Source organism: Ursus maritimus, unplaced genomic scaffold (genome assembly GCF_017311325.1).
Source record: "Ursus maritimus isolate PB19 unplaced genomic scaffold, ASM1731132v1 scaffold_19, whole genome shotgun sequence".
Classification (NCBI taxonomy): domain Eukaryota; kingdom Metazoa; phylum Chordata; class Mammalia; order Carnivora; family Ursidae; genus Ursus; species Ursus maritimus.
Window position 1 is genome coordinate 52,992,747 of NW_024424341.1, and position 21,348 is coordinate 53,014,094.

Sequence of the window (21,348 nt, forward strand, 5' to 3'; positions counted from 1 at the left end):
TTTGAGTCCTGGATCTTATGCCCTCTCTGGCCATTGCCCCCACCTTCTCTGCCCTGAACCCCCACGTCAACCACCAGTCCCCTTGGGATGTAGAGGGAGCGGGCAGGACATAGGACATGTAAGTTTTGACAAGGTAGGGAGAAACTCTGCTGTCTAGCTAGAAAGGGCACCTTGGAAGGTGTTTGTGTAGGTCAGGGCAGTGGGGAAAAGGTTCAGAAGCATTTCCCTAAGAGGGCTGTGAACGTCACAGCTCAGAAGGGCCTTGAGGACCATCAAGGGAAGTTCTTGCCTAATGTCTTCTCAGTCAGCAAGTGGCAGGGCCAGAGCCTGCCCTGGGTCTCGTGCCTCCCAGACCCTACTCCTGGCCTGAGTGTTTTCTTCACCACCCCCAGGATTCCCCCAAGGACACCGGGACTGTATGGGTATGCCCAAGAGCAGGAGGAAGGCAGGGAGACCAGAGGGGTATGGGGTAGCGGGCAGACAGACTCAGCTGGTGACTGGTACCAACCGTGTCAGTGAGCAGCAGGATTTGAAGGTCAGGACTAAGGAGGGATGGGTGGGATGGCCAGACCAATTTGGAGACATACTTCGGGAAACACCAAGCTAAGATGTAGCATATGTAAACTGAGCAGATGATAGGTCCTATATTGAAATGTATGGTGTATTTGATTGAGGGTCGGTTCTGGATTTAAAGGTAGAGTCGACTTTTAAACAAGAGTAGATGAGGTCTGTGGGGAAAGGAAGCCACTGTAGTTAACCAACAGTAAGCACTGTGGGTAAGGGTAAGGTAGGAGTATTTGCATAAGGGTAGAAGCTGTTTCAACTCAGTGTTAAGTACTATATTGAACTAGGATGTGTCCTATTTTTTTTTTTTTTTAAGATTTTATTTATTTGACAGAGAGAGACAGGCAGCGAGAGAGGGAACACAAGCAGGGGGAGTGGGAGAGGGAGAAGCAGGCTTCCAGCAAAGGAGCCTGATGTGGGGCTCGATCCCAGAATGCCGGGATCACGCCCTGAGCCAAAGGCAGACGCTTAACGACTGTGCTACCCAGGCGTCCCGAATATGTCCTATTTTTAAACCATGTACTAAATAAGGCACTGCACTGAACTAGCATTCAAAGGCAGGCACTGTCTTCAACTCAACACTGAGGACACGAGGGTAGGAACTGCATTTAGCCAAAGGAGGGCACTGTATTCTCCTATCAGTAAGAATACCGCTTTCTAGGGGCTTCCTCCTTAGCAGACTGGTCTCCATCTGCTCCTGACAACCCTACGACCTACAGTGGATGTGTCCCCATGGGAAGTTCACTCAGCCTCCAATGGTGGCTGCAGCTAATCTGCCCCCAAAGGCTGGGACCCCAATTTGCCACGCTCCCCAGGACAGCATGCCGGGGAGAGGGGAAGAAGAGAAGCACCAGGAACAGGCTTGTATGACTGTTTTTATTCGAACCACCAGATCTGCCCCAACGAAGAGCTCCCCAGACCCTGCTGCACCTTACAGGAAAGGGCTCAGAGTCAGGGAGGAGGGACCTGTTGCTCTTGTCCCTGCAGAGGGAGGTCAAGATGGAACCTGGGATTCTTGGTGACCATTCAGACTACTCCCACTGCCTGTCCCTGCGGGGAACTGAGGATGGGCCGCCCTGTCCCAGGTTGGGGTTGGGATCTCGAAGTTGCCCCCTGAACAATACTCCACTGAGGGTGGGGGGCCTGGCCCTGGACACCTCATGTCTCTGGGCGAGAATGTCACGGTCCCTCATCCATCAGGCCTGCTGCCACTCTCCACCCCACCAGGGGGGTAGGACACGTGTGCTCCCTCACCATCATGGGGACCCAGAAGGGGGTTCTCTGCATGACGCTGCTTCCCTTGGCCTCAGGCCAGCAGGCGGCTATACTCTGCCAGCGCAGAGGACTTTTTCACACCATCCCAGATCCGGGCAGCGTAGTGGAACCTGCGGGAGGAGGTCAGCAGTCAGTTGCCCTGGCCGCGGTCCACCAGCCTTGCACTGACCCTGGCCAGGTGGGAAAACAGGTCCTGCGTACGACCCGTACGACCCGAGACATCGGGATGCAGGGAAAATGGTCCGGATACAGGGAAGACTGCAATGCTGATGGGAATGGCCCGGGTTCTCAGACCTCAGCCAGGGTGAGCCAAGCTGAAGGTGCCTGGTCTGGAACCTAGGCCTCAAGCCCCAGCTCTGAGTCTAAACTTCTTCCCACTCCACTCAGTGTTGGCCTTTGTCGGTTGGGGTTCTATCTCTCTCTCCAGAGTCTTATAATGACCAGTCTAACAGCTGCGTGACCCTCGCCTCCCTGGGCTCTGCCGTAGACGGTGAGAGGAACAGCGCTCCTGGCCCCCTCGCCCTGCACCCCCTGAATGGCTATGCTGCTGTGTGTGCTCCGCTTCTGACCACAGCTAACTGCAGACCCAGGGGAGCCATGCCAGAGGCTGCACTGTGTCTCCTGGAAATGAGATGATGCGACCTAGATCTGGCAGACCTGCTGTGGACTCCGGACACAGACAGTCATGTGAAGCTGGGGCTGGGGAGGCTCAGGGCTTGAGTCGGCAGAGAAGGAGGGAAGGTGGAGGGGGACAGTGAGACTGTGCCATCCAGTGAGAGCTGGAGAACACAGCTGCTGTGGGGACGTTCCAGTGTCCCCTCCTGAGAGGCCACACTTTCTGCCCTCAGGGGTCAGAATAAACACTCCTCAAGCTTGACTGGGCTCACTGTTCCTACTCCTCACTATCACATGACACCTGGTCACAGGTGTGTGATGGTGCTATGTGACATTTCCTTTCTCTGAGCCTAGACTTCCCCACCAGTAAAACTGGCAAGAAGACTTCAACCCTAACTGGCTACTCAGGGGGACTCAAGATCACATGAAACAGCCTGCTGCCTGGCATGGGAGCGATCATCGACGTTTCAGAGGAGGAAACTGGGATGTGGAGAGATCACTGAGACCTTCCTCTGGCTCACGCTGACCCCTCTGCCAAGAGCTCTTACCAGTTCTTCTCAGTGAGGATTGTGTGTGACAGCTGCGGCCGGGCCATGGACATCACTTGGCTCCGGAGCTTGCTCACCAAGGACTGGAAACTGGGGTGGCCCCGGTACCCAGGGAGCAGGGAGAAGAGGGGGCTGGAACCGGGTCCTGGAACGTTGAGGTGGGGAGGATAAGGGGGACGGCCTGCCAAGAGAGGGCCTTTCCTTTTTTCCGGTCACCCAGCATCCTGGGCTGGAATATCAGTTGTACCGCCCTGTTCAGACCCAGCCCAGTTCTTCCTGTACTTCCACAACTTGGAAACACTCTCCTAAGAAAAGGTACAAATACCTTAGGGACAAGCTGGAGTCTCCCCTCAGACCACCGTGGGTCCCTACCACCCCAGACCAGGGCATCCTGTGTCTCCCTCCAGACCAAGGAAGAACTGATATCCCTATGGACCAGACTCCCTTGAGGAGGAACCATACCTGCTCTTGGTGGGTTCTCACTCTCTGCTTCACTGTCCATGAAGGGCACCAGGAACAAGTTGACCTCAGAGTCCAGGAAGTCAGGTGGGAGCCCAGGGAAGACATTGCACTGTAACATGGACAGAGTACCTGGAGGAGAAAACCCATCAGCCTGCAGGTACTATGCTGAAGGGCAGGGGACGTACATGCACAATCGTCAAGCTAGGGTCAGGAGGCCAGTCCGGACGTCTGGGCCAAGGGACCGGGTCAGGAATCAAGAGGCCGCTGGTCAGCCTGGGGGGGCGGTTCAGGGACCCTCACCCTTGTAACGCAAGTGGGAATGAGCCATGAGCTGATCAATCATCAGGTGCATCTGTCTTAGCTTTCGAGGACAGAAGTCTTCTCGGCGAGCTTTGTTCTGCAGGAAGACTGAGGGGTGGGAAGAGAGATGCAGTCCTGTGAGGCCGCTGGGGCTTGGCTGTGTGGACTTCCCCTCTCGTGCCAAAGATCTGCCGTTACCCCTGGGTTCAGAGCACTCGCAAACAGTTATGTGACAGGTTACTTTGCTGTAGCACCAGGCCCTGTGTTGGGTGATGCTGGGGACCCAGATGTGAGTCAGATGTGGTTTCTGCCCCCAAGGAGTCCCCAGTTTGATGGAAAAGACAGAAGAGGAAGATAGGCACATGATTAGGAGCAAGACAGGAAGGTACCAGGGGCTTGGTGAGACAGAGGAAGTAGGGAAGTCCCCACCTGAGGTGGCATACATGAAATAGATCTTTGTAGAAGACCGGTGCGTGGATAGGCACAGCAGAGCAAGGACACAGCAGCAAAGGATCAGCCTGTGTGCGGCTGAGGGAGGGTGGGCAGGCGACCTGGGGCCACTCAGGTTACTGCAACACTCCCTCCCTGAGCCTGTGCTGGAGATGCCAGGGTCAGAGAGATGGGCAGATGTGGGTCCCGTTCACAAAAGGCTCTCATTCTGATCAAGGAGCCAGACTCAGGCTCGGGGTTTGTGCCCTTGGTGGCCAGGTGGGACCCTTAAGGAAGGAGCAGCCACTCTGCTCATTCTTCCTCCCAGCTCCCCGCTTCCCCAGTGCTCCTGATTTTTACCCCCCATTCCTCCTCTGCCCACCCCTCCAGCCCCCAGAATGTCTCTCACCCAGGTGGGGGTAGTACTCAGTGCCTTCATCGGAGCCTGAGGAGCTGCTGGACTCATGGCTGGGGGACGGGGTGGAGGGCTTCACCATCTCTGCTGTCTGGAGGAACCTGGGGTTTGGGGTGAGAGGTTGGTGCACTCGCACCCCCATCCCACAGCCTAGGGACAGGGCTCCCTTTGGGGATCTGATAAAAACTACAACCACACTCAGATAAAGGCTGCATCCACACCCTATTTCTCACACAATTTTAGGGAATTCAGAGACCACTCTCTCAGACACCAATCCGTGGACCCATGCCAGATGTACGCATTTTCAAATGAGCTTATGCTATTAAAAAAAAACTTCTACAAAAAAACCCCAACAAAAAATACTTCCATTTTTTGAAGCATTTCTAAGACCACAGCAAAACTGAGTGAAGTACAGGGATTTCCATAGACACCCAGCCCCCACCCCCACATAGCCTCCCCCACTATCGACATTCTGATGGGCCTCGACACATTATCATCACCCGAAGTCCATGGTTTACATTAGGGCTCCCTCTTGGAGTTGTAGATCTATGAGTTTCGACAAAAATGTCATGTAACCACCACACAGTATTATAATGAATGGTTTCGCTGCCCTAAAAATCCTCTGTGCGCCACCTATTCACCCCTCCCTCCCCTCCCAACCCCTGATCTTTTCACTTGGCTCCACAGTTTCGCCTTTTCCAGAATGTCATCTGGTTGGAATCATACAGTAGCCCCTCCAAATTGGCTTCTTTCCCTTAGTAATAGGCACTGACGAATATGTACTGTCTCCATGTCTTTTCATGGTTTGCTGTAACATTCCATTGTCTGGACGAACCACGGTTTGTTAATTTACCTACTGAAAGACACCTTGATTGCTTCCTAGTTTTGACAATTATGAATAAAGCTGCTTTAGTTATTTGAGAGAGAGAACACGCGTGTGAGCATGCAGAAATGGGGAGGGGGGAGAGAGAATTGTAAGCAGACTCCACGCTCAGCACAGAGCCCAATGCAGGGCTCGATCCCACGACCCTGAGACCATGACCCGAGCCAAAATCAAGAGTCGGACGCTCAACCGACTGAGCCACCCAGGAGCCCCGTGAATAAAGCTGCTTTATAAACATCCACGTGCAGGTTTCTGTGTGGACCTAAATGTCGATTGATGCTATTTTAAAATAATTATTTTCCAAATATGTAAATAAAATAAACCCGCTATCTGACGTAGGGGATAACAGGACCGAATAAAAAGCTATGGATATTCTCTTCACACAGACACACGTACAAGTACGTCATCCAGTTTCAAGGGGCTCGCCTGCTAAGAAGCCCACCGCTAGGCCCCAATCAGAATGCACTCTCCACAGGGCAGTCTGTTTTGTTCATACCTGTGTCCTCAGTGCCCAGAACAGTGAATGGCAGCCATAAACATTCAGTACATTTGTCATGTGAATGAATTCAAATACACAATGGTGGGGGGGGGGGGTTCAGAAATAAGACACTCAGATCTGGTCACAATGGCTGGCTCTCCCAGAAAGTCATTTTTACTGTTGGCCAGACCCACAGTTCACCCCCACCCCCAGGGTTACTAAAATAAATGTTAAGCTTCCATTCATCAGTTGCTTACCATGTACCAGGTACTATGCTATGCTGAATACTTTGAATTCTTTAACTCATTTAATCTGTGTAAAACAATCTGCCTGTGAGGAGCTAAGGAGAAAGAAGCCACTTACCTAATAAGAGCTGGGGTTCAAACCCAGGGCGGGCTGCCTCACTTTGGAGACATCAGCTTCCCTTGCCTCAGCTCTCCCCTGCCCATGAGCTCCTGTTCCTTCCTTCTGTCTGGGCCCTGTGCCCCAGGCGGCTGGCCTCCACACAGCTACGCCCTGGGGCCTGAGGCCAAGAGGAATCCTTGTGCCTCAGGTTCTAAGCCAGTTCTCTTGGGGCGAGGGGGCATTTCTAGAACCTCCAGCTGCTTCAGGCAGGACTCCTGCCAGATCCCGACTCCCTCCCTTTCCCTGCCTGCCAGGGTACCAGTGGAATGGTACACACGCCTGGGGGAGATGGCCAAGATGGGCAAGCCAGATCCTGATGATGCTATTCACTCAACCTGTATTATCTACCCTGTGCCCAGCACTGTGTGAGGCCTGGAGCTCCTGGGGCTTACATTCTAATGCAGGAGACAGACCACAGAGAGATCTGCAATGTCCCATCAGGGAGCGACACATGCAAATGAAGGAAAACACAGCAGGGTAAGAAGCGCGGGAGGAAGGGGGGTTGTAGTGGGAAGGGCTGAGGTCGTCCAAAGGACGTGAAGGGCTGAGGTGGTCCAAAGGATGTGACAGCCTGAGGTTCGCAGGGAGAGTATTTCCGGCTGAGGGATGGAGTGCAGAGGTCCTAAGCTACATGACGGATACCATGAGGTCACCAGGGCTTTAATGGAAGGAGTGAGGGAAAGCGGTGAGAGAAGGTCAGTGAGGTGACTGGGGCTGTACGGTGTAGGACCTTGTAGGCCATGCTTGGGAAGGACTTTGGATTTTATTCTGAGTGATGTTCAAAGTCAGTGGAGAGTTGTAAGCGTGTGTATGTATGCTGGGTGGTGATGACCCACTCCAACTCACATTTTAAAGGGGTCCCTGTGGCTGCTATGTGGAATGTGAGACCTGGCCAAGCGGCTGAGTCTCTGGTCCCCATCTCTTGCCTGGCTCCCCCTCCCCACCTGCTCCTCACCTGTATAAACTGAGGTCTGTGAACCAGTCCTGGACAACGATCACCACATGGCAGACCGTGAAGAGGAAAGCAGCAATCTGGAGTGACTGAGAGTGGGCAGGAAGGGACGACAGAGTTGAAGGGCCCCTCTGCCCAAACTGGGGTCCCTGTTCCCAGGAATTAGCTGAGGGGGCAGCAGGGCAAGGGTCTCAGAGCCTTTAAGCACCTACTGCGTGCCCAGACTATGCTGGCATTTGCTTTATGGCTATCCCTAAGGTAGGCAAGGTAGGAATGATCACCCCAACTTACACGGGCAGATAACGAGGCTTGAAGGGGGAGGGGGCAGGAAATGACTTTTCTGAGGAGCACAGCCAGAAGTTAAGCCAGACAGGACTCTCAATGCTATTCTTCCCTATAGTTTTTGGGGCACCCGGGGCTCTTCATGAAGCAGAAACTAGGTCAACCCATATCCGACTCCCCATCACAAATCTTGAGGGGAAGGGTGAGACCTCTCCCCCAGGGCTGGCTCGGCCCCCTCACCTGCATCTCAACATAGGTGTGGGGCAGGTTGTACTCTGGAGGCAGCTTGCGGTCATTGTTGATAAGGTGGTCCAAGATGGAGGGGCTCAGGATGGGCTGCAGCAAGGAAGAGAAGGTGTCAGGAAAGGGGCCGGTGGTCAGGACCCTAAGGGTCACAGTCATCTAAGTTCCACACACTGAAGGCAAATACCCCGCCTCTCTCAGGACAAAATGAGGTCAGAAACATGGGTAAGTGCTAGTCAGCCAGAGGAGGTGACAAAGAATGTTTCAAAGCAAATACGCTTCCCCCAGCTCTTTTACAAATCATCACTGCTCTCAAGTGCCTCATGCTCAAGAGAACTCTCCTAGTGCTAATAAATGTAATATTGACTTGAGTGAGTCACGGCCCTTCAAGAGCCTTTTCTTCTCTTAGTTGTCTCAAATGCTTTCAAAACTTCACTAAGATAATTACTTTGGTCAAAAAACAATGATTAGTGTGAAAATTGGTGAGGATTTTAAAACTGCATCAGTGGGCGTAAAAGAATCAGTGGTGAGCTCATCACCTTTCCTCAAAGGAACATTCCATTTAAAAACTGCAGGAGTTCAATCAGCTTGGCAGTCTTCTCGACTGCTTACTGCAATGAATGGAATTCTTAGGTAAGAGGCTTTCCCAACTGCTCGCTTTCTAAAATTCCCAACGCTGCACGCTCTGTTCTGTCTTAACTCCCGTTTTGCTCCACGCGGGTCTCGGACCCAGCTCACAGCAGTTCAGCTGTTCTCCAGGTCCCGGTGGGCCCTGCACAGGAACTGGCTCACAGATCTCACGCCACCTTTGTAGGTTTTCCACTCTGTGTCATCAATGCCTACGGTGACGAGAACTTTGTTCCATCAACATGCAGTGAGCACCAACTATGGGCCAGACCCTGACCAACAGAGCTGCTCCCGAAGAGCTCCAGGCCGATGGGGAGTGGGGACAGCACCCTTGAAGCAGGCCGTGATAAAGCAGTGCTGCGGCGGAAGGTGCACACGGCACTGGTGGGTGCTCAGAGGAGGGGAAGGCTTCTGGGAGGAGGCAACACCCCAGCAGAGTCTTCCGGGAGAAAGCATTAGCCAAGCAAAAAGGCAAGGGGAGAGAGGGTGTTCTCACGTACTTCATGTCTGGCGCTGTCATTAGGACTTTACTTGTATTCACTCACTGAAGCCTCACAAAACCCTACAAGGTAGGCAATAATATTCTTCCCACTTCAGAAAACTGAAGAATAGGCAGTTTCAGATAAAGGGAAGAGGATGAGGACACCCCGGCAGGGAGAGAGATCATGGCGATGCCTTGTGGTGTGTGCGGTGGAGCCGGAGACTACACCAGAGAGGGGACGCTAGAGTCTGAAGGAGGCAAGCCCCACAAGCCTTGAACACCATGCTAAGGAATGGGGACTCTGCCTGAGGGCAAGGGAGAAGATGAGGAAAACTGCCAGACACATGACAGGTCAGTTCTAACGACAGTGATGGGCCTGAATGCTAACTGCGTGCCAGCTCCTATGGCAAGCACTCTGCCTGGACTGTTCTGCCTGGACTGAATCCCTGCAATGAACCTGTGAGGCTGAGAACAATTATCATCCCCATTTATAGACAAAGAAACTGAGGTCTGGACAGGGGGTGTGCACAAAAACTTGCCTCAAGTCACCCAACTGGTAAGAATTAAAGGCAGAATCTGGACATACACAGACTGACTCCAGGGCCCACACATTTAACCACTCGCTAGAAGATTCTTTAGGCTACTATGTACAGGATGGATGGGAGGGGAGGGAGGCAAAATTGAATGGGCCAAGAAAAGACACAACTTGGCTGAAACCATGTGGAATCCAAGCAGGATTCTAGCTTAAAAACATTCAGGGACAGAGCTGAATGTGGCATGCAGCAGAATGGGGCATGTGGAGGTTGGCACCTGTGTGTCCAGGAAAACAATCCGCTCTTGGGTAATAAAGAAGTCAATGCCACTGGTCTGGTTGCCCCCTCGTTCCTTCATTTCGGCACTCTGGGCCCGGAAAACATATGCCCTGTGGAGAGGAGCAGGTGGGGTGCATTAGACATCTCGTTCTCAGCCTTTGACACCTCCGGAGTATGACCCTGTGAAAGGAGCACGTGAGGCATGGTTCCCTGCCTGCCCACAAAGTCTTCCATCGGTGGCCCCTGCTGTCTGGGGGCCTACACTTTATTCCACATGACTTTACCCTTACTCCTAAGTAGAAGTATCAACTCATTTAATGAAGTCAGTAGACTGAGGTGGTCAAGACTAGGGCCTTTGCTAGACTGCTGGGCTTCAAATCCCAGCTCTGCCTCTTCCTGGCTGTGTGGCTTTGGGCAAGTCCTTAGTCTCTTTCTCCTCTGTTTTTCCTCATCTATAAATGGGGATAACAATAGTCTCAAAACTCTTGGGGTTACTATGAGGCTATTATATGTAAAGCCTTTAGGAACGTGCCTGATCCGCACTGATGCATAACTGTTAGCTATTAATTACCAAGCGAACTTGCCAGAGGCCAGGCACTGGAGATACAGCACTGAGTACTCCCCACCTCCAGAGCAAGAGGCTGTCTGGCTGTAGAACTTGGTTCCCAGTTCTTCCCCTGTGAGGAGAGTCTCCCTCAATTCTACCTGTGCTGGATGGGGAGAAGACAGCAAAGCAGGCAGAGCTGAGCCTTGCCCTAAACCAACTGAGCTCAACTTGGTCCCATTCTGTGGCTCTGAAAAAGAGATTTCCTTTTTCAATCTGTAAAAAAAAATCTGTAGAACCTAGCTCTCAAAAAAGGTAATCCCCACCTCCCTGAGACGCTTATTCTGCTGTCTGACACACAGCAAGTTCCCCCTGCTTAACAAACACTGTACAGAAGCCCTCCTATGTACCAGATACCAGGATGTGGCAGTGAATAAGGACAGTCTCTGCTTCCATGGGGCTTCTTCTTTTTTTTAAAGATTTTATTTATTTGAGAAAGCACGCATGAGAGAGAGCATGAACCAGAAGGAGGGGCAGAGGGATAGGAGGAAGCAGACTCCCCACTGAGCAGGGAGCCTGATGTGGGGCTCAATCCCAGGACCCTGGGATCATGACCCAAGCCAAAGGCAGATGCTTAACCAACTGAACCACCCAGGTGCCCCGCTTCCATGGGGCTTCTGGTCTACCTTACAAACCAAGAGAAATCAGTAACTTCAAGTGGCAGGAAGAAGAGGTGTGTAGCACTCTGAGTGGGGATAACTCAGTTGGCAGAGCTGGGAAGGGATGCCATAAAAGAGGCGAATGACCACACTGAGAATGAGAGAAGAGTTCATTAAGCAACTTTAATTAAGTTAAAGGGGAGGTGCAGGGGGGATGGAGGATGGAAGCAAAGATTGTCCAAGGCAGAAGGCAGGTGGTGTATATGAGGAATCAAAGACCGATGTGGTGAGAGCAGAGAACAAGTGGGCCTGGGAGCAAGAAGAGGGTACGCAGGCCTTTGTGGGACATGGTAAGGAGCTGGGGCTTTGGCTAATGAGACTGGAGAAGCCCTGAACACATTTAAGTAGAGGAGTGGACTGGATGTGGGTTTTGAAAAGCTCCCCCTTGTGTTATGCCGTGAGGGCTGTAGGGTGGAAAGAGTGGATGACAACTTACACGCCCAACACCTCAGGCCTCCCTTATCTTTTTTTTTTTTTTAAGATTTTTTATTTATTTGAGAGAGAGAGAATGTGCGCATGTACGCACAAGTTGGGGGACGGGCAGAGGGAGAAGCAGACTCCCGCTCAGCTCGGAGCCAGACATGAGGCTCAATCCCGGGACCCTGAGATCACGACCAGAGCTGAAGGCAGACGCTTAACCAACTAAGCCACTCAGGCGCCCCTCCCTTAAGCTCTCTAACCTGATTGCCTATGACTTCCCGTCTTGCTCACTCTGCTCCAGCTCCATGGCCTCCACACTGTGCTGCACACACACCAGGCAAGCTCTTGCCTCAGAGGCCAGCTTTCACCATTCCCTGACTAGAAAGCTCTTCCTCCTCCAAGTCTGCTTTCTCTCAATGTCCCCCTTAGTGAGGCCTCCCCTGACCACTCGATTTAGAAGTGTAATCTAGCACCCATACTGCTTCCCTATAATCCCTTCCTGTGTGGTTACCATCTTCTAACATGTCAAATAACTTATTTACTTTGGTCGCCAGCGACAAAGATTTTGCTAGTTTTGTTTGCTGTTATATCAAAAAGACCAGCTAGGCCAGTAAGATTCTCTCTAGCTGAGGAGTCTGAACTCAGAGCTGGGGGGAAATTTCACTAGTTGGGGGAAGCTGAGATGGAAGGAATGCTTCTGAGAGAAGCTGGAGCTGCTCCCAAGGGGAGCCACGGTGATTAAGTTACAAGTGAGTAAGTTACAAGTTACAGGAGAAGAAACGGCGTGGACCTGGGAGGTAGGGCAACCCCATGGCTCTGGTTCTAGCGGATGTATTTTCTCACAGCAGTGGTTCTTAACCTGTGCTGGGTCTCTATAAGATCTGGTGGAAACTACAGACCCTCTCCCTAGAAAAAAAGCCTGAGTGCAGATATGTGTAAAATTCTGCATTTACTCTTAGGAGGTTCATGGACCCCCTGATGCCCATGCATGGAATGCAAGGTAGTATCACCTGTTTTATAAACAAAACAAAACCAAACCCTATATTTTTTAGATAATCCCAAGTGGCTACTACCCTTTTTTCTTCCCCAGTTTGAGTCTTCCTTCATCGGACTGTGTATATCCCCCCCTCCCTGGTACCTGCCTTTTCCTCTTTCCTTCCCTGCCCTCAGTTTTGGTCCCTAGTTCTTTTTTTTTTTTTTTAAGATTTTATTTTTTATTTATTTGAAGAGATAGAGACAGCCAGCGAGAGAGGGAACACAAGCAGGGGGAGTGGGAGAGGAAGAAGCAGGCTCGTAGCGGAGGAGCCTGATGTGGGGCTCGATCCCATAACGCCGGAATCACGCCCTGAGCTGAAGGCAGACGCTTAATGACTGCGCCACCCAGGCGCCCCGGTCCCTAGTTCTTAAGCTCCCTCTTCCCCCAAATCCTCTCCTGTGACTTCATACTTTACTTCACAATGATCTCCATCCTTCCTCAAGAATGCAAGACTGAAGCTGGTCTAGAACCCATGCCCTCCATCCGGGTCTCTTTCCCTGTTCTATTTACCAGGCCTTATCAACCAACATCCTGCGAGAATTTGCTCTGTGTCAGGTTCTTGTTAACGTTTGCCTTCCTGATCTTATCCTTCAAAAGCCCACTTTACAATGAAGTGAGATACTGGGAAGTGAAGTGACCTGCGCAAGGTCAACTAGCTGGTGAGTGGCAGGGCTGAGACTGAGGTCAGCCTAAATTCAAAGCTGGGGCAAGGCAGGAAGGGAGGGAGGGAGAAACAGGATTGGTTACCTTGGAGTCACACAAAGATTTAATCCAGCTCCTAATTATCCTCATCTGACAAAGGCACTGAGGCCACAGGAGGTGAAACATTTTCCCAAAGTCCTTTGGTGACACCACTTGCCACACCCAGGTGCACCCTTTCCTGTCCCAGGTCTCCCCTCCCCTCCCTCCTGGCCTTCCACATCCCTTACCTCTGGTCCTCCTCAGGAGTGTTGGCTGACAACAATGACATGACCATGGACTTGCCTGTCCCCTGGAGGCCTAGGACACCAACCACCAACACGTCAGTCTGATCCAACAGGTACTGTGGGAAGATGAAGGAATGTGACCCTCATAAATGAGTCAGTTGCTGGAGTGGGAGTGAGACTGGGGTGGGGTGGGGCAGAAGCAGAGACTTTCATGGCTGGCCTGCCTGCCCCATCAGATAAGAGGCAAAACTTCGATGGCTTCAATCCCCTGAGTTGGGCAAAGGGGCTGTGTATGAATGTGGTGGCACAAGGAATAACTGCTGTGAGAGCTCCCAAGTACAGAAGAGCCGGGCATGGTCAAGAAGCAAACAGGAAATCAGTGCGGCTGGAACACGGTGGGAAAAAGGGGAACCTGACTTTGCTGAAGATAAGGGGAAAGGCACAGGAATGAAGGACAGGTGGGTGAAGACAGGACTTGTAACTGAGGGCTATTGGAGCAGACTCCTGGAGGGCTTTTGGCTTCTGGCAGGTTGGGAAAACATACGGAAGCATGAAAAAGGGAAGAGAGTGCAGGACGGGAAGGTCAGTCTGTCCTGGCTCCTGTCTGTTGGATAAGAGTCCTGGAAAATCCTGAGACCTTCACCTCTGGCCCACTAGTTAGTTATCTGATGCCTTCCACCACCAGGGGGTGTGAGAGACACTCCTCAAGAAAAACCGAGAAGTCCTCAACTGGTTTAGAATCACCTGGAGTTTTAAAAAAAAAAAAAAGGCAGCAGCAGCAGCAGCTAATCTTGGGCCTAACCCTAGACACATTAAAGCAGAATACCTAGGGCTAGCCCTGTTCAATAAGGCAGATGCTGTCCACATGTGGCCATTTAAACTTAAGTTAATTAAGATTAAATGAAGCTAAAAATTCAGCTCCTTAGAGATACTAGCCACATGTGGGGATATGTGGGTAAGTGCCCATGAGCCACAGATAAAGAGAGTGGCTACCACACTAGATGGTGCAAATACACCCCCAACACTGCAGAGCGTTCTACTTGAAGAGCAGGCCCGGACACTGGCTTTTGTTTTTGTTTTAAAGCCCCCCAGTTGATATCAGTAAGACAGTGGACACAGGCAGCAGGCCAGGAAAAGATGGGCCTGGCATGTTTTAATGAGTCCAAGCTGTTGAAGAAGGAAAAAGGACACATCTGGGAGAATTTGGGCAGGGATGGGATGGGACGGGTCTAGGGGGGAAAAGCAGCAGAAGAGGAGAAATGAAGCCTGGGAGACTGGAGGGGGGTAGGGCAGGAACGTGAGGTCTGAACCAGAGCAGAGGCCACTGCGATGGATGGGAAACCTCTGGGGAGTAAGATTCAAACCAGTTAACACTGGTACAGCACGGGTTTCACCCAATTAGGAAGGGAACTAGCGCAGGGTCCAGGAGACTGCCCTGCTGTGGGATGGCATCTCGGTGGTAGGCGGAGTCCCTCCTTGCCGACCAACAGCAAACTATTTCAGTATTTTAACAACCAGCACAGCTGATCTAGTGGAAGCCACCGCCATTCAGCCCTGGCTAGGTGAGGACTTTGATTCCTTCTCTCTCATCGTCGCAGCTGCCTGAAAGCTATCCAGTCTGGTATTGCCAGCCAAGAGGATGGCAGTGGGGAGGTGGGGTGGACGTGGTGAGATGTGGGACCTGGGGGAGCTCAAGCACCGAGACACAACCTCCCCACTCAGTACCTCAATGGCGCTGTCACACCAATTCATCTGGTCGTCTACCAACTTGATGCTGTGCTTCATGCGTTCTGGGGGCAGCAGTTTGGCCTGGCCCACAACCGCTGGAGATGAGGAAAGCAGGAGACAGGATGCGGTGAGGCTCCGTGGGAGGGGGTCCAGCCCCCAACCAGATCCTGCCCGGCCCCAACTCACGGTCCATGGCTGCCGGGGCGGCAGTGCCCATGCCTCGGTTCTGGATCTGATACACAGGCTGTGTGGGCCTCTGCCCCTCCTTTTCTCCCTTGGGTGGTGCGGGGGCTGCAGGGGGTGCAGGGGCAGTGCCCTCGGGGGTGGAGGCATTTGCTGCAGCCGCAGGCCCTTTTCCCTCTTCCCGTGGTTTCATGAGGACGATAGGCTTCTCCAAAGGGGCTGGGGCCGGTGGGGCAGCAGGGGCTGCTGGAGGTGGTGGCTGCTTTGACTACGGGAGAGAGAAGGTTCCAGTCAGTGGGAGAGATCCTTGCTCTAACTGCTCCCAGCCTCCCCTTCAGAAGATTCTTCCCTGCTCACCCGCTCTGCTGGAGGTTTTGAGAGGATGATGGGGGTTTTCTGCATGACCGACGAGCTTGTCTCTTCGCTGCCATCCTGTGGTGAGGGAGGGCAGTTACTCAGGAACGGCTTCCCTGGCTCTTCTGGACACTCCCGAAGGCCTTCATGTGCCAGGTACAATTCTAAATGCCTTCATATGTTAACTTTTCAATTGCGCCAACAACCCCGGGAGATATATACTATCATCCTCATTTCACAAATGAAGAAACTGAGGTCCAGGGAGGTTAACTGCCTTGCCCAAGGTCACACAGTCAATAAGCAATGGAGTCAGGATTTGAACCCTGGCAGCTTGGCTCCAGAAATGCATTTAGCTGCCTCTGCCAGAAAAGCAGGGAAGCTAGGGCTCTGGAGCTAGCTCTGGGTTCAACCTTGGCCCTGCCTTTTGTTGGCTGTGTGAACTTGGATAAGGAACCAGCCTCACTTCAGCCTGCTGCCTCATTTGGCCAACAGGGACAGAACTTTCTTCACAGGGCTCCCACAAGGCTGAAAGTGGATGAGCTTGTGACCGGTCCACGTGGCAGGTGCTCACTAACCTGACAGCTGCTATTCTGCTCGCTCCTCAGCTCCACTCCTGTGCTTGCCAAGCCAGTGGCCTGAGTCCCACACCTTGCCCTCCTCATGCTTCTTTCGACTCAACCCTGATCTGCTTAATAAGAAGGGGGAGAGATCCGAGTTTGAGTCTTGTTCTTTCTGGTTCCCTGAGGAACCTCAGGAGAGCCATGAGCCTTCACTGGCTCCATTTCTTCACCATACATTGGGGATACTGGCCTATGGTGAAGAACAAACAAAAGGGCATGGAAGTGCTCTGGAAAGAACAATTGTGACAGAACTACAGGAGAGGCTGTGCACCTTCAGAAGCCCGGGGAGGAAGGGAGGCTACGTGGGACCAAGGCTGCGAGGGCAGAGACAAGATGGTGGGCAGGAGATGTATTCAGGAGGCACAGTGTATGCACAGGTGCCTGACTGGTGTGGGGAGGGGTGTCCAGGATGAGGCCCGATGGGCTGTCATGGATACTGGGAGGAAGGTGCTGAGGTCAGCAGGGGACACGGAGGATGTGGAGTCCAGTGGCCAGTCAGAAGGCTGCCAGGGCTCCATGGTGAAGTCGGAGACAAAGACAAGAGACTTTGGAGCTGCGTATCCAGGGGCTGAAGCTGACAGTATAGGAAGTCGGTAACGTTCCCCGATACATGTGGAAGGAGGAGAGACCCTTTGTTCTCACCTGTGCTGCACCCAAGGGAAGGAACAAGCAAGAGCTGAGCTCACTGTCTTTAAATTATTCTTCATGTTGGCAGTTTTATGGTTCAGAAACTGGTCCCATTCTCACCGTCTTCCCCCCTGCCAAACCTCTCTCAGAGGTGGAGGAAGGACCCGAGCAAGGGGCAGGTTCTGCCAGTGAGTCACCTAAGCACATGAGGGGAGCAGGGCAGGACCAGCGCCCACGCTGAGGCTCCTGATTCCCAGCCCAGGACGCTGTAGCGGAGACTTTGGAGCTGCGTATCCAGGGGCTGAAGCTGACAGTATAGGAAGTCGGTAACGTTCCCCGATACATGTGGAAGGAGGAGAGACCCTTTGTTCTCACCTGTGCTGCACCCAAGGGAAGGAACAAGCAAGAGCTGAGCTCACTGTGAATAAATTATTCTTCATGTTGGCAGTTTTATGGTTCAGAAACTGGTCCCATTGTTACCGTCTTCCACCCTGCCAAACCTCTCTCAGAGGTGGAGGAAGAACCCGAGCAGGGGGCAGGTTCTGCTAGTGAGTCACCTAAGCACATGAGGGGAGCAAGGCAGGACCAGCGCCCACGCTGAGGCTCCTGATTCCCAGCCCAGGACGCTGTAGCGGACAGAACAGGCTGTGCTTGGGCTCGGCTGGATCTGGGCTTGAGTTCTGGGCCCAAAGCCTGCTGACTCTGTGACTTTGGGTAAGTCCCTTCTCCGCTGAGACTCATTTTCTTCATTTGTGAAAATCAAATCTATCCTAGGTTCTACTTCACGGGGTAGCTCTAAGGGTTCAGGAAGACATGCGTGCTCGCTCTCTCTCTCAAATAAATAAATAAAATCTTAAAAAAAAAAAACCAATAACAGCTGCTGTTGTTATCATACGACTCTTTAAAACATGAGCTTAAACTCTCAGCTCAAACTCCAATGTCAATTTCATTCGGTGAGATCCAAAGTCCTTTCCCAGGCCTCTCAGGTCCAATGTGATCTGGCCTGAGTTACGTCTCCCAATACGATCTTCTATCACCTTCCCTTCTTCTTCAGCCTCTGCAGCCACACTGGCTTCCTGGCTACTCCCTGAATACACCACACATAGGGCTCAGGGCCTTCACACTTGCTGTTCTGTCCGTCCCAGAATGCTCTTCACTCACATGTTGTCATGGTGTATTTCCTCACCTCTTCAGGGAGGCCCTCTCTGTCCATTTCATCTGACAGCCCCCTTTGTCACTCTCTGCCCTTATGCCACAAGGCCAGTTTTGTTCACAGAGCCCCAGCATCCGGATTAGTGCCTGGCACATGGCAGGTACTTAAAAAACATTTGTGCAACAAGCAGATATGTGGATGTTGCCCTTGGGCCCACTCACTCACCCGTCTCTCTCTCTCCCACGGGGCAATGTAGTCCCTCTCTCGACCACCAGGCCCAGAGAGGTTCTGAGGACCGCCAGGGCCAGGCTCCTTCCACCGTCGCCGCCTCTCTATCCCATAGAGCCCAGGCTGACTATGGCCAGACTCAGACATGGTTGCCTACAGAGAGAAAGAGGTTGATTTCAGGGTGAAGAGACGCTCTCCAATCTATCTGGCTCACTGTGGACTGTAAGAAGGCACTTTGTTTCCAGAGAGCTCTGTGGCTGTGGCAGGGACTGCCAACTGGCTCTCAAGATCTATTCTTCCTTCACTTCTTCCAAAAAATATAAAACCCTCAGTTCTGAACAGGGCACACGGCTGTCGAGAACCCACTTCCCAGCATAATTTGCAGGTAGGTGGCCATGTGACTAAGTTCTTTCTGGCCAACAATATGACACCAGAGGTGTGTTTTGTCAGCTTTCAGAAACTTTCCTTCACAGACACTGGCACACGCCTTTTGCCCTCCTCCTGGCTGGAAGGAATGTGGTGTGCAGGCTGGAGCTCAAGCAGCCAAGTTGGGCTGGAAGGAAGGAAAGAAGACACTTTAGAAAAAGATTCAGGGGTCCCCTATTAACCTTACGTTGTCTACTTCAGGATACAGTAAGGAACAAATACACTTCTATCTCTTACTTACAGCCAAAACTATTCCCAACTATTAATCATTTTGCCCCAACATAAGTATAACTCACAGAGGAAGGGTCACATAAAAATGGGACATCTTCTTTCCCAAAGAGCAGCAAAGCATTTCCTTACAAATTAGTAACATGATGCTCAGTCGGACAACTACTGTTTTGATTACTGAATACTAGCACACGCGGGGCACTCAAGGGCCTATTTTCATCTGGCGTCCCATCTGGCGTCAGTCTGTTTACCTTCCATTTCTGATGGTCTGCCATCCCTCATACACCAAGGTCTCACCAGTAGTTAATCTAAGATGTTATAAAATGTATTGCTACCTATATGATCCACTCCCTACCATTTAACTAGCTTTATAGGTCCCTCTAGGGAGTTTCCCCAGCTGTTTACACTTCATTCTAGGGAAGTGTCTGAGTACTTAACAGTCTGTTTGCAGGACTGTAAGGCCATTTACTATATAGCTCAGAGGTCAAGTTGGCAAACTGTAGCCTACAGACCAAATCAGGGCTGCCTTCTGTTTTTGTAAATAAAGTTTTATTGGAACATAGCCACATCCATCAATTTATAAATTGTCTACAGCTGCCTTCTTGATATGGCAGAATTGAGTAGTTGAGACAGAGACAGTATGGCCCACAGAATCTCAAACAATTTCCCTCTGGCCCTTTGCAGAAGGTTTGCTGACCCTTGCTTAGCTCTTAAGTGCCTGTGAAATCATTCTATGCATCCCCCACTCCCACCCAAGCAAACAGTGACTAACGGGTCCCTGTGCGAGATTCTTTCTCCAGAACTGCAGTAAGTGTTTACAGGATGTGGGAGGGGAGTAATTTTGCTGGCCAGACAGGGGCTTGTCTAGCTCCTCATTGCTCCAAGTGACCTCTCCGCAGCCACAAATGGAGCTGCAGACTGCCTTCTGAGACAAGAGGGCAAGGCCTGTTTACACATGCTTCTGGAAAACTATCCACTCAGCACTTAAATGACTGTTTACAGTCTCTGAGGGAGATTCCCCTCAGAAATTGGGACTCCTCCCTCCCTTGCCATTAGGTGTTGGTTTACACCATTCTGGAGACAGCCCCCACCCCCCCAACTCCAGCGCTTAAGTGTCTCTTTTCTGTCCTCAACGGGGATTCCGCCCCAGCGCTCAAGCGTCTGTTTACACACCCAGAGGACCCCCTTCCCACGAAGTAAGTGTCCCTTTGCATGTTATTCTGGGAACTTCCACAGTATCTGCATCTACCTGACAGCTCTATGGGGGAGCACCCCAGAATCTGAGTCCACCTACATGCAATCTGGGGACCCCTGGTGTTTCCAGGCTCCTTTGAGGAGTCTCCCAAAACACCTGAAGCCAGTCTGTTTATATTTACAGGACTCCGACGGTGACCTCGCAGACGTGTGGAATCTAACTAGGCCTTCTTTGGGCAGCTTCCTCAGCACCTGCACATCTCTTCACATGATCCTTGTGGGGACTCCCCCAGAACCTAAGTGTCTATTTGCAAACTCCTACTTCCTAACTCCATATTTATGCCCACCCCCAGAACGTAAGAGTTGATTCACACTATTTTTCAAAGGACTCTCTGACACTTGAACACGTGTATTTACAAGTTTGTATATGGGGCACCCCTAGAACTTAGGAGTCTATAGATTATTCAGAGGGCATCCCCCATAATTGGGCACCTGCTCACAAGCCTCCTATGGGGAAACCCTACAACTTAAGTTTCTTTTTACACAGTACTTGGAGGGCCTCCGGGGCATATAGGTCCTGTCGACCCTCTGCGTGTTCCCAAAACTTAAGTTTCCCTTTACACGCTACCGTTGGGACCCTGGCAATACTTAGGCCCTCCCAGAACCGAAGTTCCTATTTACACATTTTTTTACCGGTCCCCACCCCACGCCCGCCAACCCGGTATTTTAAGTATTGCTCTTCGCTCCCTACTCAGTTACACACACCCGCCGGGCGTCGGAGCGATCGTTTAACGGTCGAAAAGGGGGCGGGGCCCCCCGAAACGTGCCCCCGCGCCCCGCCCCCTGCCGGCGCGCGAGCCTCGCGCGGGCTTGCGGGCCCCTTACCTAAGGCAGCTGCTGATTGGCTCTTGGGGCGCAGCGCTACGCGCGCTTTCCGTGACGGGGCTGGTGGGGGGAGGTTCCACCACAAGCCACGGGCCTGCTAATGGCGTCTGGGGGACAAGGAGCGTGGGGGAGACCGAGAGAGCAGGCACCGGTCACTCCGGAACCGGTCTAGGCACTCCGGAAGCGCCAAGGCCGAATGAGGAAGAGGAGGAGGAGGTGGCGCGGGACCGAGCCGAGAGCAGTACCCGCCGGGTGCTGACCTTGCGCATGCGCCGAGGGCTGGGCGCGCGAGGACAGAGCGTCAGC

General features: G+C 52.2%; 1 protein-coding gene across 4 annotated transcripts; it reads right to left on the reverse strand.

Annotated features, from left to right (window-relative positions):
• Positions 1–1,421: 1,421 nt before the first annotated feature.
• SMG9 (SMG9 nonsense mediated mRNA decay factor) lies at positions 1,422–21,297 on the reverse strand. Of its 4 annotated transcripts, XM_040634104.1 has the most exons (15): positions 21,043–21,297; positions 18,775–18,862; positions 18,307–18,462; positions 15,685–15,759; positions 15,331–15,595; positions 15,142–15,239; positions 13,420–13,532; positions 9,770–9,881; positions 7,849–7,944; positions 7,330–7,415; positions 4,603–4,709; positions 3,765–3,872; positions 3,465–3,593; positions 3,003–3,183; positions 1,422–1,949 (listed from the first exon to the last, which is right to left on the reverse strand). In XM_040634104.1, exons 3-15 carry the CDS (start codon positions 18,454–18,456, stop codon positions 1,871–1,873), a joined length of 1,599 nt encoding a protein of 532 aa, XP_040490038.1. In that variant the 5' UTR covers positions 18,457–18,462; positions 18,775–18,862; positions 21,043–21,297; the 3' UTR covers positions 1,422–1,870. The 4 variants fall into 4 exon arrangements, with proteins under 4 accessions (XP_040490038.1, XP_040490039.1, XP_040490037.1 ...); XM_040634105.1 differs by lacking the exon at positions 18,775–18,862; XM_040634103.1 differs by having other exon boundaries at positions 18,307–18,862.
• Between the last annotated feature and the right edge of the window lie 51 nt (positions 21,298–21,348).